The sequence below is a fragment of the Pogoniulus pusillus genome, chromosome Z (genome assembly GCF_015220805.1).
Source record: "Pogoniulus pusillus isolate bPogPus1 chromosome Z, bPogPus1.pri, whole genome shotgun sequence".
In the NCBI taxonomy this organism is placed as follows: domain Eukaryota; kingdom Metazoa; phylum Chordata; class Aves; order Piciformes; family Lybiidae; genus Pogoniulus; species Pogoniulus pusillus.
In genome coordinates this window covers 79,989,415-80,007,433 of record NC_087309.1, presented here as the reverse complement: position 1 = coordinate 80,007,433, position 18,019 = coordinate 79,989,415, and the positions used below count along the sequence as shown (strand labels likewise).

The window sequence follows — 18,019 nt, the reverse complement described above, 5'->3', positions numbered from 1 at the left end:
ATTTCTTGATAGAAAGAGATTTTGTCATTAAACACATTCATTGTTACTAATAGGTTATTATGTCTGAATCAATTTGGAATGGACTATGCAATAGCAATTTTAAAGTATCTAAATGCATTATTTAGCATTAGACTAGTGCTTCATCTCTTAGCAGCTTAGGAATGAATGACTGGATTATTTATTAACAAATCTCAAATTTCTAAGAGGATTGAAAATGAATACAGAACTCTAAAGGACTATGGGCTGAGTAACTATTCACAGACCAGTTCCCTTGAAAGAATAGCCTGTAAATAAAATTTCATGCTTACAAGCAGACTGCAAATACAGAAACTGTTACATTAATATCTGTATAATTTTTCACATTTGGCATCTAGTCTTCTCTTCTAAAACCCTTTAAAGTTATTTTTCTTTTGATTCCTGTTTCCGGTTTGCTGATTAGGTGATTTGCACAGTTGGAGGGTTGATAGCACTGGTGAACACATGCATGTGGTGAGCTGCAAAAAGCAGAATATTCAATTAAGTTGTACAAGAGCCTTTCTACTTATCTTCTCAATTTCAAGTACACTGAAAGCACTAACTGCATATCCATCCCTTATCTTCTCTGATTTTAGTGAAAAGCTGTTTAGCTGAAATTAGCAGCTCGTGCATGTCATTAAAAATGTGAGCAAAACTAGTAGAAGATTCCTGAGTTTAGAAAAATATTTATTAAAACTTTATGTCACATACCACTCCCAAAATGCAGACAATGTGTTTTCACTTTCTTTAAGTTTACATGAATATTTATTGTGTTTACATATATGTTGGTTGTTAAAACATAAGTATCAACCTTCCAGGAGTGTTGTCCTGGGGATGTGGTGGCTATGATGCTTATTTTAATTGACAAAAATTATGCAGGAAAATGCTTTAGTGTTTTGTCAGCATAATTTCTAGCCAAGCTGTCATCAAGAATACACTACCTCTCAGTTATATAACAACCTCACAATGATCTGTGAGGTCTCTTCCAACCTTGGTGATACTGTGATACTGTGAACTCATTGCAAGAATAAAGGCAAAAATATATATACTTTTTTTTTTTTCAATTTCAAAGTTTATTAGATAAGTTTCATTAAGAAATTCCTTCCTATCTTTAATATCTGCTCCATAATTATAAAGAAACTCTGTTTCATTAATATTTATGTTGTGGTCTTTTTTGTAACAGAGCTAGAACAAAGTATTTAAAAAAATATACTGAGAACAAAATAGGAGACAGAATTTTGTAGAATAGATGAGTGTAAAAGATATAAATGTTTTCTTCTCTTAAAAAAAAACCTATTTAAGAATCCAATTGGAGGTATTTATTTCTCAAATCAGTGTCAGATTTTTCATGAGGAAATATGAGCATTTATTTTAGCATTTTACTGTAGAAATCTGTGAAGAATGTGGCCAGAGCTATTAGATTTGTCTGTGTGTGTGCTGAAAAGTTTCTGTGCTCCTATTTAGACTTTTGCAAGTCTTTGGATTTGCTGTTCTTAAAGTGATATATGAAATAGATAATAGAATTTTCTTTTAGAAATGCAGTAAGAGTTTTGAACAATTTATTGTCCCAGTGTGTAAACACGCTGAGAATTTACTGGCTTATTTAATTTTCAGTTTCTATTGTGTACTTCTTAAAAACATGTCTATACTACTTATGCGGTTGCTCAGTCATTTGAATAAATGTACTAGTTTCCACAGTCATTTTGCTATCCTTTATAGTAAAACTTTGGATGACATTTGCAGGATTTCTGAAAGAACTCATTAGCTCTGTGGAATAAAAAGGTTTCTTAAAAGTCATTGACTGCATATAACATGAAATAAGAAGAAAGTCTTTGAATTCTGTGACCCACAAGGTAGTGCTGTTTGTCTAAGATCATTCCAGAAGCAGTATTATCCTCTGGAACAAAGCCAAAGGAGACAAAAAAAGGCATTTCTGCATTTTTTTTTTTCATGCAGTGTTCATCTGCCACTGGGAAAGCGCTGCTCCATGGGCATGGCTTAAATCAATTTAGCATCAAAGCTATTTACTCATATATTAACATTGTTTAACTAACAATCAGTGAACAAGGCATTTAAGGATCAGTACATAGTAGACAAACTACAACACTACTCACAAGAAGAGTTTTCATGGGGTTTATTCATTTAAAAATGGTTTCTGAAAGGTTCTTCTCCATGAGCTTGATGAAGACTGCAGTAAGGCTGTCTTCTAGTTTCCTGCACCCTTCTTCTGGCCATTCTTGAAGATATGTGCCTTTTCTGGTCACAAAGAAGTTCATTAAACTGACAAGACCTTTTGAGGACTAAAATGATTCACAATGGCAATTGTTACAATGACATAGGCCAGTTCCTGCATCACCTTCAGGTGTTGCCTGAATTGTTTTTTTATGGTGTACTATTTCCCTTCTTCATACTGTTAGGACACAGGAATTCTAAAAAATAGTTTTACTACTGAAGAAAAAAGATTTTGCACAAATCAATTCTTCTCAAGGCTCTTGCCACTAGGTCACTTGTCCTGTAGAGCAATGCACTTACAATCTCTTGAGCCTTCTTTTTACTAGTGTTCTGTGTATAAGCAAACCTTTTTTCACTTGCATTTCACCTTTCTTGATAGTTTTTATTCCACCTGAGATCTGGATGTCCTAACTGTATTCCTTGATATGTAGGTAATGTCTTTTACATTCCCTTCCAAACTCCAAACTCAATTTTCATGTTTTGTTTTGCGCTCATTCATGAGTCCTGTATTTTTAGGCTTCCTGCTACACTTGATTAACAATTCTGATACCTTTATGGACTTTTATTCTCCTCCAAACACATTTTATTGAAAAATAACCACCATTTTGCTCTCCTGAATCTACGTTGTGATTCTGTTTTGTTCTGTTATTTTTCTTTTTCTTTTTTTTTTTTTTTAATCTTTTCTATATAGATAATAAACTCTGCAATGGCATGGTTAATGTAACCAAGAGTGTCCTTGACCTTCATATTTTTAACCACTTCTTCCTTGACTAAAAGTAGCAGGTCCAACAAACTATCTCTTCTAGTTTAGTCATCGATGACCTGCATCAAGAAATTGTCTTTAGTACTTGCCAGAATCATACAGAGAGATTGATAAACTAAAATCACTGTATTTAATAACAATTTTTTCTTCATCTGTGACTTAAAACATGGCAAAATAAAATTATATGCTTACTGTATTATAACCTAACAATTTCTGCCTTAGATCAATTAGACAATCTGTCCATATCTTGATTGTACTTATTGCCTTAGGGTTGCTGCTTGGGTTATCCTTTACCTAAATTTTTAGTGATGCTTTTGTGTATGATTTAAGACCAGTTAAACTGCACAGAGGTATTTCTTTAGAGTTTCACGGACCATACTTCTGGCTAAGGTCTTCAAACTATGAAGTTTGCCACAATTTGCAGTTTCTCAAAGTTCAATCTCTTTTCAATATATTTTTTTTCAATAAAATATTTTTTTTCAGCTCCAGTTTTCATGCTTCTTTCAGGCTGCCCTAGCAGTGGAAACATTTCTGAATGTAATACTTCACTTAGTGGATTTCAAGGATGTATGCGACTCATTTCCATTGGTAACAAAGCAGTGGACATGATCTCAGTTCAGCAAAATATTTTGGGCAACTTCAGTGATCTTCAGATAGATATATGTGGCATTACAGACAGGTAAGAAAAAAGTATTAATTAATTTATTTATTTGAATATTTTCTTTCTGATATTAGAAAATATTCCAATATTTTCATAAAAAGAAACAAAGTGATGAAAAATGACATGATTCTGATTCTTGATTCAGAAGTATAGCAATTAGATTTCCATGAACTGCAAATAGAGTAACTGGAGTTAGAATTAGTTTGAGTTTCTGACAATTGTTTTTTCAAGCAATGAAACTTTCTCCTGTGACATTTAAAATAATATGTTCTTAAAGTTTATTGCTGCTTTCTATATACTGCCCATTCAGAAACATAGTAGGTAGTATTCATCACAGTGAATGAGGAATCTTTTTTAGTCTCTGATCAGAATTAATCTCACAATTTATTAGCATACATTTACAGGAGAATGTTCGAGTGTCTCCCTTTATAGAGTGGAAAGACCTTCTAGGATACAGATAAAAATTTCAGGTTCAGACACACAGATATTTCTGTGGCCTACTTTCCATTCATAAAGATAACAGTGTACATCTTTCCAGGTTATAATTTTGAAGAAAGTCACAGTACCTTGTAAATCAAAGATAAAAATAATGACAGATCTTTAATTGTTTCTGAAAATTTACAGACAAATCCTTTAGAAGATACTAAAAAGCATGACTACTATGTGATCCTTTCAGTTAGTATATTCTCACTTACCTTTCTATCATGTTTAAGAAAATACACAGCTGCACATATATAATACATTTTACTAATTTAACCCTTACTGAGTCAATCCTGAGTTTGCAGTTGTCACAATGTGTAATAGACTACAACAAAACAGAGTTTGGCCTCAGTTATAGATCCTTAGCACATTATATGGTAAAGTTTTATTTGGGGTGCAGTATACTTCTACGTTTCTTTTTCACTTTCTTACACCTTACTTCTTTTGACTAATTTTATCACTTTTCAAGATTCTTTCAAAATCACCTTCCTCTCATCCATAATAGACATCACGACACTTCCTTCCAGCTTCTAAAACACTTATCACTTCTGTCTTTTTCAATTCCCTGAAACTGAACTTATTTCACTTCTGTTACACGGCTAGAATTTCTTTCCTTGTAGAAAAGGCGCAGAATCAGGAATTGAATCACATAAAAATCAAACAATGTGAAGGTATGTGTACTCTTTAGTCAAACATATTAAAAGATCGAGTGGAAAACTTTACCAGAGTGGCTCACAATACAATCGATGCCAATTTTTGTCTCAGATTTACTATAGATTTTTCAATGTACCATGTAACTGAGAACCTCTCAAAATTCTCATCTCAGAGATGTATTTTGGGAACCATACCTTCTTTTATGAAAGAAAAAGTATTTTGCCTAATTTTTCTAAGGGAAAATAGTATATTTTTACATAATCTCCTTCACTTTTTGAATGGTCATAATATGTAAGTATGTACAGGTTAATTTTTAAAAAATTTTTAAATTCTGTGCGTATAAATCTGTATAAAGCCACTCAGCGAATCTGACTATATAGAAATGTAGCATTGCTTACAGTATTCTAAATGTCATAACATTTGTCACTTATTTAGTGCACGTTCAATTTATTCAGAATGCACCCTACACTTACAATTGCTTTTTTGATTGCTTTTAAGCTCTGTGTCAAAGGGATTACTTTTAACTTGTTGAATTATTACAGCATATGAAGACAGTTATCATGCTTATTTTATGTCAATATCATTGCCATCTGGTCTTGGGCTGGATTTGGTTTGTTGTTTTTTTTTTGTGTGGGTTTTTTTGTTGTTTTTGTTGGGTTTTATTTTGTTTGTTTGGGTTTTTTTTTTTTGTTGTTAGTTTGTTTTCTGAATGGACTTGTGTAAGCCACTTAAATTCTCCAGCCACATAATTTTACAAAGTGCTACTATTATTTTCTTTATTACACTTTTTCTTTAAGTCTATGTTACTTTCATCATTCATCAGAATTATGTACTGTTCCCCATGGTCAATGATACCAAGAAGAACCCAAACCAAACAAATAAAATAAGAAATAAATAAATAAATAAATAAAACCCAAAAATTATTTATGGAACTTTTTTGTTGGTAGATTTTCTTTTCTCTAAAATTGCTAATGTTAATTTATGACAATTGCTTGGTTTTCGCCCTAGTCCTACCAGATTTAACTTCCATCTCTCAGCATGATTCCCACATATTTTCCTGGTGTATCAAAATAGAATTTTTATCTACCTATTAAACTCATCAACTTTTCTTTCAAAACAAATTGTTTAAAAAAAACTCTCTGGTCTTGTGCTAGGTTGCTCCACAGACTGTTTCTTTCCGATTTTCTTAACATAGTTTAAATTCATTTGGTACCCATTGCACATCATAATGAATAACCCTCATGTTTATTTTTGTCAGATTAATTTTATACCTCACCATAAATGCCATTTGGTAAGATACATTCTTTACCAATATTAAAGTTGCTTACATTTATTAAACAATTTCTAATAGGTAGCTTGCAAAATGTATTATTTGAGACACAGTATTTTCTTTGTGCAATGAAATCTACTTGTCTTTGCTCCAAGAGAAAGGAGGCAAGTGGCCTCTTGAACTGGGGGATGGAATCGAGGAGCGATGTGTTGCCCTGGGAATTCATGAAGAATTAGTTCAGGACCTGCTGAGTCATCTGGACACCCACAAGTCCATGGGACCAGATTGGATCCATCCCAGGGTGCTGAGAGAGCTGGCAGATGAGCTGGCCAAGCCACTCTCCATCATTTTCCAGCAGTCCTGGCTCACCAGAGAGGTCCCAGGAGACTGGAAAATGGCCAACGTGGTCCCCATCCACAAGAAGGGTCGGATGGAGGAACCTGGGAACTACAGACCCGTCAGCCTGACCTCAGTGCCAGGGAAACTGATGGAGCAGGTTATCTTGGGGGTGATAAGAGCGCACCTGAGGGATGGCAAAGGGCTTAGGTCCAGCCAGCACAGGTTTAGGAAGGGCAGATCCTGCCTCTCCAACCTGATCTCCTTCTATGATCAGGTGACCCGCTTGGTGGATGTGGGGAGGCCTGTGGATGTGGTCTATCTGCACTTCAGCAAGGCCTTTGACACTGTCTCCCACAGCAAACTGCTGGCTAAGCTGTCAGCACGTGGCTTGGATGGCAACACTCTGTGCTGGGTTAGGAACTGGCTGGAGGGCCAAACCCAGAGAGTGGTGGTGAATGGTGCCACATCCAGCTGGTGGCCAGTCACTAGTGGTGTCCCTCAGGGATCAGTGCTGGGCCCCATCCTCTTTAATATCATACGTGATCTGGATGAGGGCACAGAGTCAGTCATCAGCAAGTTTGCAGATGACACTAAGCTGGGGGCAGATGTGACTGGATTGGAGGGCAGAAGGGCTCTGCAGCAGGACCTTGACCGCCTGGACAGATGGGCAGAGTCCAATGGGATGGCGTTCAATAGCTCCAAGTGCCGGATGCTGCACTTTGGCTACAACAACCCCATGCAGAGATACAGGCTGGGGTCGGAGTGGCTGGAGAGCAGCCAAACAGAGAGGGATCTGGGGGTGCTGATGAATACCCGCCTGAACATGAGTCAGTAGTGTGCCCAGGTGACCAAGAGAGCCAGTGGCATCCTGGCCTGCATCAGGAATGGTGTGGTCAGCAGGAGCAGGGAGGTCATTCTGCCCCTGTACTCTGCACTGGTTAGACCTCACCTTGAGTCCTGTGTTCAGTTCTGGGCCCCACAGTTTTGGAGGGACATCGAAATGCTTGAGCATATCCAGAGAAGGGCGACAAGGCTGGTGAGAGGCCGCTGAGCACAAGCCCTACGAGAGAGGCTGAGGGAGCTGGGATTGTTTAGCCTTGAGAAGAGGAGGCTCAGGGGTGACCTTATTGCTGTCTACAACTACCTGAAGGGTGGTTGTGGCCAGGGGGAGGTTGCTCTCTTTTCTCAGGTGGCCAGCACCAGAATGAGAGGACAGCCTCAGGCTGCGCCAGGGGAGATTTAGGCTCGAGGTGAGGAGAAAGTTCTTCACTGAGAGAGTCATTGGACACTGGAATGGGCTGCCTGGGGAGGTGGTGGAGTCACTGTCCCTGGGGCTGTTCAAGGCAAGATTGGACGTGGCACTTGGTGCCATGTTCTAGACTTGAGCTCTATGGTAAAGGGTTGGACGTGATGATCTGTGAGGTCTCTTCCAACCCTGATGATACTGTGATACTGTGAAGATAAAGTAATCAACATTTATGCCATTGTGCTCTCAATGGAAGCTATCCCCACTGCAGCTGCGGGCAAACAAAACATTTGTCTTTATGTAAATTGTTGAGTGTCCATTTCCAAATGATGATGTTACTTTTTTTACTGGAGTTATTGATGGCTGTTATATTAGAAATAATGGACCACTAAATCTAATAGTTTTATGCCAAAGAGAATTTTTTTCTTTTATGTCCATCACCGTATCACACAGTATCACAGTATCATTAGGGTTATCTTATGTGTCTATATATACATATTTAACATATATAAAGTATTCTTTATCAGATTTGGAATGTCGATGACAAATAATTGTTTAATCAGTCATTTATTCATTGGGATGCAATTTATTACCTTTTTATTTTTTAACAAAAATATTGCCTATCCTTTTCTGATTTTTTGGTTTCCTCCATTCCACAAAATTTCTGGTGCCTTCTCCTGTGCTTAAGCTATGGCTTTTTCCAGTTATTGCTCTACCCAAGCTCCTTCCTTCAGACTGTTTAATTAATACTACTAATTTGTGATGGTTTGGGCTCTTACCCGCCCCCCCACATTTTTGGAATTGCCCCATCTAACTCAGACGGCCTCTGGGAATATAAATGAAGCTATTTATTTTACAGCAGCAAATATACAAGCAGCTATTTACAATATATACAGTTATATACAGAAACATACAAAGGATAAACAATACAGAAGCACAACTCCCCTCCCAGAAACCTGAGTCCCCAGGAGGGGCTCTCAAACCACCCCAACACCTCCCCTTGCCCTCTCAACCATACCCCAGTTCTCAGGAAAGAAGAGAGGTGCAGCCAAGAGGTTAGGGAGCAAGGTTAGTGGGAGCAAGGTTAATGAGATGTGATTAGGTCTGAAGGCAAAAGCAGAATGAAAGACAAAATGGATAATGTTTTACTTCTTCTTCCCAGAGTTCTCAGTGTGACTGTGAGCGAAGAGACACAATTGTTTTTCATTTCACTGCCCATTATCTACTTCTTTTACCAAAACATTCTAGCTTGCTTCAAACTAGCACATAATTTTATACAAATGGTCTAAAGAATACAAGTGGTTTTTTTTTTGCTGTTTTTTGTTTGTTTGTTTTTCAAAATATCTTTTAGCCATAGTTTGGGAATGTGATAAGCAAATAATGCACAAATTATGTACTTACCAGATAACAGGTATATGATATTATTTTTTCTTTTTTCTCAGAAGAACATTCCTTTTCTGGATCAGTGATACATTAAGTTATGACTACTATTAGCCTGCTGGCTAGGTTTTGAATCAAATATTATTTTCAAATGCCATATGCTTCAAAGCTTAATACCAAATAATATGTGGTAAATGCTTAATCAGGGAACTTCTTTCTGATTTAGGCAGTCATATGAGTGCATTTGTGAAGTAACCTTTACAGGCTGTAGTGGTTTAAGTTAAGTGGTTTAAGTGGAATATTCTAATGAGAGAAATTAGATCATTGCTTGCAGAAAGAAATATAATGAAAAAATATATCATCCATTGTCTTGCTAAAAGGTATAAAATGGCTCTTTGCTTCTAAGCACTGGATCTCTTCATTTCTTTCTTTGATCCTTTCCAATAATTTTAGCTAACAGATAACATGTAAGCCTTGCTGTTTGTTTTCTGTCTGGGAGAGAGAGAAAAGGCGGTGTTGGGTCCCTTCTGGACTGCCTTTGTTTGGATTTGAGAATAATTTCTAAATTGTATGTAATTGTAAATCTATGTATATATATTGTATATATTTGCTTGTAACTAGCTTTGCTGAAAATACAGATTTATCTTACTTCCAAGCTGTCTTCGGGTGCAGAGGCAGGACGTCATGCAGTCTCAGCACGATGTCACACTGATCACACAGGCCGATCGCGTGCAGACAATCCAGGGTCTGCTCCTGGGAACTCATGGCAGTGGAGCTTACTAGGCAATAATAAGGCAGTGGGTGTGCAACAGGGTGCATGGCTGCATGAGAGACTGAACTCCATAGGTAAAGGCAGGCAATACAGAATGTAGTCCTGGTAACTCACCACAGTGGTGTGCAAGTGTGCACAGCTGTCTGGGAGCCAATGGGAGACTCTGTCTCTGTAGAGAAAAGTAGATAGCACAGGCAAATAACAACAAAGCAAGCAAGAAGGCATTAGAGTGAGCACTGCAGGTAAGCAGGCAGGCAGGCAAGCAGGCATAACCTGGCAAGCATGAACAAAAGCAGGCATAAGCAAGGTTTTTACCTGTGTACCCCTATTTATCAAATGTAGGCCGAGATTAATGGCCACCAGAATGACCAATCAGCTTGACAGTTAGTCAAAGCATACCATAATAGGCAGGATCCACAGGCCTGCTTTTCCCTAATTCACAAAAGGACGGGCTTTGCACTAGGCAGGCACAAGCCAAGTGTGTGTATCTTACACAACCATGTTACACAACCTGGGTCCTGGGCATGCCAGACTTCCTGACACCAGGCCTATTGTGTCCCCTCTGTGTTTGTTTAATGTGTTTATCTCTGGTGTGGGCAGAAAAACATGTCCAGGCAAGACAAAGCATGTATTAGCCTATTTTGGGCCTATGGGCCCTCCACGACATACTCTAAAATGCTTTCACTTCTATTAAAATCGGTTCAAGCATCATCAATTGCATATAAGCTTTTTGTCTTGTGAACATCATTTGGAAGATTAATTAATATAGGCATAGAGTCAATACAAATAAAGATCATATGAATCACTTAAATTTTTTAGGTAATTGTATCTTTAACTAAAAGAAATAAATGAAAAAATATGACTGAAACACATACAAGTAGAGCAGCTGTTAGAAGATGCATTGAAAGTCCTTCATGGGAGCAATGTTAGAGGCCACGTATATATGTAGTAATTGATGCTGAGTCATACTCATAAAACAAAATTATGCATTTATCCTAAGAATTATTGCAATCAACATTTATACAGTTCCTTCAAACAAATTATTTAATATTGGAATAATTGTAAGCCCAGTGACTAAATTTCATTTTTATGTTCTAGACAAGGTCTGGATATGGTCTAGAAATATATGATCTACAAATTTGTCTTAGAAATACATTCTGAGAAAAGAATGTTAGGTACAAACTAGCTCTTTCACTGGAAAATGCATAATTTTTTTCCTTAGGTGACCTGTATCACTTTACTTATTTTACTTATACTTTACTTGCTAATTCTTTCATTGGTTTTGTTGGGTTTTCTCTTTTTTTGGGGTGAGGGCTATTTTTTGTTTGATTTGGTTTTATACTAATTTCTGAAAACCTCTGCTTGCCTTTCTATAATTCTAATTAAATACACTATTAAAATTTTTTTTTTACATAGTTAAAAAAGTATTTTAAGGTCCTGTGTTTATTAGTGGTCTTGTTTGGATTTTTTTTCCATAGTAAATATCAAAATGATTGTGGTAGGCCTGGTAGGCCCAAAATAGGCTTATACATGTCCTGGCTTGCCCAAACATGTTTTTGTGTTCTCCCTCCTTCTGTTTTGGGGAGAAGCAACTGCAGGAAAGAGGGCAAAGAACAGGGAGCCACTGAGTCTAAAGCCTCGGGCCTGCCCAGACTTGTTTTACATCCTGTGGTAAACAAGGTACACATGCTTGCCTTGTGCAAGGCCTATGCTTTTACGAAATTTGAGTAAAGCAAGCCTGTGATTTCATCTAATATGGTCAAGCTTGTCTAACTGCCATTCTGATTGGCTATTCTGTGTCCAAGCGCCCATTAATCTCTGCCCACATTGATAAAAGATATAAAGGTAAATACAGTGTGCTCTGCCATGCTCTGATGTTCTATTTGTGCCCTGCTGCTGCTCCTCATTACATCCTGCCTGCCTGCTCTGCAGTGGGTATTGTCTGATAGTATTTTGTGAGTAAATACTAACAGCTTCTTCTAATTAATTGATTACCTTCTACCATAAGCAGAAGGGAGCAACCTGTGTCTATCTAGCGGATAAGCTGTGTAATTAACTACAAGAACCTTGTCTTCCAGTATAATATTTGTGTTTGCAACTTTAAGAAATAAATGTTCTAGTTTTACCTGCTCTCTGTGTGTATAAGTTTCCAAACTGTGCAATTTTTTTGAACCTTGCAAATAAGTTTTCTGGCAGGCATTAATGCTAATAAACAATTTTCATAGTTATTAACAACCTTCACCTGGATATCAAAATTAATACAAATTTTTAATTTCGCACAACCCATCACAATTTGGCACAGTTGGCACAACACACTATCATGGAAACACTGCATAATTTGGGACATAAAATAAGAGTCTTGGGTCTGGAATAGGTAGCTAAAAATTGCCACCAGCCCAGAATTTTCTTTGAAAAACTAGCAGCAAACACTCAGGAAAATCATACCTTTATTCTGGCTACTTGTCTAGTGCAGACACTGAAGGAGCTGAGAAACGTGGATGCAAAGATCCTGAGTCTGGAAAGAGAATTTGAAAACCTAGAAAGACAAAAAATGAAGCTTTTTTTATTTGTTTTCACTGTGTATTTTTCAAGATGCAAAAGAATCCAGATTTTCTCCACCATTCTCTCAAATGGGAAGAGGAGGAGGTAGGTATTTGGTTACAGAGTAGAAAAAACAATAGAATCAGCTCAGTGTTCAGAGAGAAAGTCCTTAGCATCCTATTCAGCTGTAAACAGCTTCAATTCAGCTAGAAGGGCAAAAACAACCTCCAAAGAGAGGAAAAGCTGCTTGAAACTTTTTCTGCAGCCAGTGCCTCCTCCAAGCTGTAGGTTTAAAAAAAAAAAAAAAAAAAAAAAAAAAAAGCAGCCACATTGAAAGGCTCCTTGCAGCAACCAGGAAGGAAAAGGCATTAGCTTTCCGAAGCCAAGAGACATTTGCATGGCTAGCCTCCGCATGTATCATTCAATCACCTGTCCCAACACAACCAGCTCAGCCCATCCGATGAGCCCTGCCAAACCACGTGAAACCAGTGAACTGTCAAACCACAGCCTTAAAGGCACAGAGTGTGAGCAACCTCACCGCAATTCAGCATATGAATCCAGCCCACCAAAACGCTGCATGACTCCGTCTACTGACAAAGCTTCACCATGCTGCAAACCCCAGCCACAGGCAGGTAAAAGTCTTGAAGCTTCTCGATGTAAACCAAAAGGGATATCCCAGGAAAAAGCCACAAACTTTAAACAGCAAACAGATGCTAACTGTTCAGCAATAGCTGAGAGCTCAAAAAACAAGCTGCACAAAGAAAGCCACGAGACAGCACCGTACAGCAAAAGGGAACTGCATCACAGATACAAGTCCCCAGCTGCTTCTGAATCTGGAAGCCAGCATTCTCAGAGAGGCAAGGAAAGGCATCACATCAGAAGGATCCACACTCGAGATCCCAGCTGTTCCCATGACTTCAACAACAAGTTCTGGAGTTACTTGAAATGGTTTCATCCATCAAAAGAAGATTGTATTCAGCAACTACTTGATACAGGGTTCCTGTGGTGGAGGGGCTGCAGCCCCAAAACTGAGGCCTCCCTATGCCTCTACATGCCTGGACATGTTTTTCTGTCAGGACCCATGGCAGTAAACAGGTTGTATAACACACACACGCCCAGCCCGTGTACCCCTGGGGTCTGACCAGGTGATTCCCTAACTGGGAGGGTCCAGGCAAACAGCTTCTGCCTATTGGGGTAAGGTTTGGGCTTACTGCCAACCTGATTGGTCACTTTAGATGGCCAAATGAGCGACGAATCTAGGCTCAGAGTCTATGAAGAGGGATGCAAAGGAGCACCCTCCTTGAGAGTGTTCAGAGGTTCAAGCATTCAAGCTCAGCTCTCTGATCCACATAGCAGCACTGACCTGCTTGCGAGGCCTAGACACAGAGTCAGGCCCTTACTCACTCATTTGCAAATTCACCGAAGCTCAGCCCTCTTGAATTGATCTCAAGGTGCAGTTAAGCTGTCTGCGTACCCTTTGAGAAGCAGAGCACATTCATGCCTGCACTTGATAAATATATGGGGAGCTGAGAGCCCCCTGCCTAAGCCTAGAGCTATCTTGCATTTAGCCACGGAGATCAATCTCCCAGCAGTCTGGCACACATTGCATGCCCACTACTTCAGCTTGGAGAATTAGATCCGCAGACCTTCCAGATTGTCTGCAAACTAACAAACACAGCCTGCTAGCTATGAGAAGACCATGCCAGAAGCTGCATGGACAAATCCTTCTCCTGCACCTGGAAATCCTGCCAGCTCATCATCCCTGGACACACAGCATCCAGAAACAGCAGCACCAAGGCAGAGACCACTTCACTCCAGGAGAGAAGGCCAGAGAAATCCTGTTTACCCCAGAGACTGGGAACACTTATCATTCTCCTGCAAGCCAGGAAGATTTCAGCTCCACAGAGACCCGAATACTGGGCACATGCTGTGACACTATCCCAGGAGGGTGATTATTAATACTTAAGAGCAATACATTTAAGTAAGCTTTAGTTCCTTTGCAAAATAAGATACTTCTGTCTTGGAACAGATACAGTTTCAGCCCTTGCTGGGCAAACAGCATAGTTGTTAAGAGGCATTAAGCCTTTGGGAACCTTTCTGTCTATAGTTGTTGATAATTTGATAATTAATAATCCAATCCCTGTAAATATATAATATCTCAACTGTTTTCATAACTTTGCACAAAAGAACTTGATTACATAGTGATTGGGGGTGGTACAGATTTGTAAATATTAATTTTAATAAACAATTTTATTAAAAAAAAAATACCACCTCAAATTAATTTCTCACCTCTCCCTAATAGAGAAGGAATAGAAATCCCTCCTCTGCAACAATTCCCTGAACATGTGATAAAGTGACTGCCTTTACGGTTACTGAAGGGGATGAAACTGATCACATTTGTAGATAAGGTATTCCACTGCTGTCTAGAAAGGGAGTGAATTACTCATCACAATATTGAGGAATAGATGTCACTGTGACAGAAATCCATCTCCATCTGAGGGTGGCAAATTTAAAAACTCCATGCATATCTTTGATTCAGTGTCACAAAAGCCAAAACTTGTCACCGGTCAAGGCAGTTGAGGAGCTAATGAAAGAGTACCAGGTATTGGGCTCAGAGCAATAAAGTTCTACACAGTTTTGTGTTATGCTCTACTTAGAGTATTATGGTAATATGGTTGTATACCCTATTTGTATAATGTATATAGTATGTAACTCACTATGCATATACGTAACTTATTGGGTTTGTGCAGGCAACCTAATCCATATGTGATAAGCTATATCAAAGGGTATCTACTGCCAAGAAAGGCAACATGCTTGTATCCAAGGTAACTCACACAAGATACTTTGATTATCCCAGAGGGTCAGGAATATATATATTTATAACAAAGGGGATAGAAAGAAATCTGTTGTGATGTTACATTGTTGTCATACATCTTGTTAGATAAATTCTCTCAGTTGAAAAACTTGCTAGTGAATTATTAACATGCAAATATTCCACTGCTTCATCAATCTGTTCTGAATTTACAATAGCTCAATAGTATTTTTTTAAAGTACATCTTACCCTTTATTTCTGTTCTGAGAGGCTTACTGCATAATTAATATACTTATTACAGGCCATGGGAATAATGAGAAGATAAGGGAAAGTGCTTTTAATTTTCTAGTAATTATATTAACATTTTCCCTATTGAACTTAAAGACTTAAAGAATTCCTTCATGATATGGTATTTTTCATTATTTTTAAACCCTTGATAAGTACATTTGACATGGAAATTAATGCAAAATACAGTGAAAATGTTATTTGGTTTTTCATTTTAGGTGTTTGCCTAATTACTGTGAACATGGTGGTGAGTGCTCACAGTCCTGGAGTAGCTTCTACTGCAACTGTACCAATACTGGTTACAAGGGAGCCACATGCCACTATCGTAAGTCTAAGACATCTTCTGACTGTGCCTTTAATTCTGATTGATTTTTTCCATCCCAAAAACATGTATTTGCATTGATCGTTCATATTAGAAAAAATTTCACCTGTGTAAATATTCTTAAGTTGGTTAAAGGAAAGGCCTTGTGGCAAAAAATCATTGGAAGAGCTAATGTTTGCCTGTTTGACATTTTTTGTAATTTACATGCTATGCCTAGTAATTTCCTCTTCCGTCCATATAATTCCACTTTCAAAATCATTAAATAATTTATAAATGTGTTTTGTTAAACTTTCTTCATCACAAAAACTAATATTACTTTTCTCCTGAGAAGTTTTTTTCTGAGACTACACTTACGTACAAAGGTAATCACATGCAAAGTCTTGAACACATTTATGTAGGTTGCTGAATGAAAGAGTGGATTAGGAGAATTTAGAAGGAAAAAAAAATAGATGAAAATTGCTAAGCTAGTTTTGCAAGAGAATCTCTACTTTTGTATTGCTGTAAGCATGCTCCAGAAAGCAGGGTAAGTCATTGCTCCAGCCTTTGTTATGTGTTCCTAATAGCTAAAAATCTATGAAACTTTACAGAAGTTTTAAAAATACAGAGACTTCCCTAATTATCAATAAATAATTTGGACATTATAAATTGTCTTTGTGAAAGAAATATATTAATTTTGCCCAATTAAAGGAATATTTATCTACACACTTTTTTTTTAATTACTGAGTTTAGAAGACTGCCTCCTAAATCTCAATTTGTACAAAGTCAGCAACAGTAACATCTTAGTTGTAAAGAACACACAGTATGGATTTTAAAAAAATGTATAACAAAGAAAAGCTAGTATAGATGAATTTTGATATCACAGTGTATGATACAAAACTGCAAAATACCCCCCAAAATAATTTCATTTGTCATTATCTGGAAAATCATATGCTGAATGAGCTGAAAATTTCTATGAGAGGAGATGGGAAGGCCGTGGTTTCCTAATGACTAAGAATCCACAAGAAATGCTATAATATGACAAGCCTTACTGAACTATTCATTTTCTAAAGTACTTATAGTGTTCATGGTTAATAAAATGCTGCATGTATGCATGTAAAAACAAAGACTTGATATTCTTTATTAGTTGATTTTAGTTATTTCTACAATTATTTAAGACCAAATATCTAAGATAATTTTGGGCCACGTTATCACACTACTCTGTGATTTCAAAAGAAAAAGATGTCCTTTGAATACACAAGATCACACAGTATCACAGGATGCTAGGGGTTGGAATGGACCTTCATAGATTATCAAGTCCAACCCCCTTGCAAGAGCAAGACCATAGAGTCTAGGTCAGGTTGCACAGGACACATCCAGATGGGTCTTGAAAGTCTCCTGAGAAGGAGACTCCACATCCTCTCTGGAGAGCTGTTCTAGTTTGAGCCTTGCTGGGATATATTTGGTGAGAAGAATTAGCTTACAGGCTGTGAAAATGAAACAGTGGTGATGTCTACTTCATTCATAGGCTTGCTGAGATGTATAAAAACAAGAACATAAGCATAGATAAGTGTGTCTCTGGCAGCCTGCACTTTTCTCCCTAACTTGCTGTCTGTGTAACTAATCCTTCTCCTTTCTAACACCCCAGCCAATTCCCCAAACTCACCTTGAACATAAGGCAAAGTCTGGGATAAGGTAGAGAGGTGGAAAGGAGGTGGAAGTGTGGTTAAGAGTCCCTCCTGGAGACTCCGGTTTCTGAGAGGGGTGTGGTGTTTCTGTATTACTTTTTACCTTGTGTATTTCTGTATATAGCTGTATGTATTGTAAATATCTGGTTGTCTATTGTGCGAAGCTGTAAATATAAAGCTTTATCTTAATTTTCAGCTTGGCTGAGTCTCATCTGGGTGATTTCATAAGAGTGGGGGGAGGATGAGTAACACTCAAACCATCACAGGTTTCCACAACCTCTTCCAGTGCTCCAAGACCCTTACAGTAAAAAAATTCTTCCCCATGTTGAAGTGGAACTTCCTGTGCTGTAGTTTATACCTGTTACTCTTTGTCCTATCACACAGTGCAACTGAGAAGACACTGTCCCCTCCCTCTTGACACTCAGCCCTCGTGTATTTATAAACTTTGATTATAACCCCTCGAAGTCTTCTCTTCACTGGACCAAAAGTGTCTGGTCCCTCAGCCTCTCCTCACAGGGCACACGATCCAGTCCCTTAATTGTCTTTCTAGCAGACCCCTGTCCCTCCTGAACTGGGGAGCCCA

At 37.9% G+C, this 18,019-nt stretch overlaps 1 protein-coding gene across 1 annotated transcript in view; it reads left to right on the top strand.

Moving 5' to 3' along the window:
- The window catches only part of CNTNAP4 (contactin associated protein family member 4), a 396,860-nt gene that overhangs the window by 307,462 nt on the left and 71,379 nt on the right, over positions 1 to 18,019 (top strand). The window contains exons 10-11 of the mRNA XM_064176535.1: positions 3,518 to 3,689; positions 15,669 to 15,775. Of these exons, the coding sequence (XP_064032605.1) occupies positions 3,518 to 3,689; positions 15,669 to 15,775 (279 nt within the window). The remainder of the gene's footprint in view (positions 1 to 3,517; positions 3,690 to 15,668; positions 15,776 to 18,019) is intronic.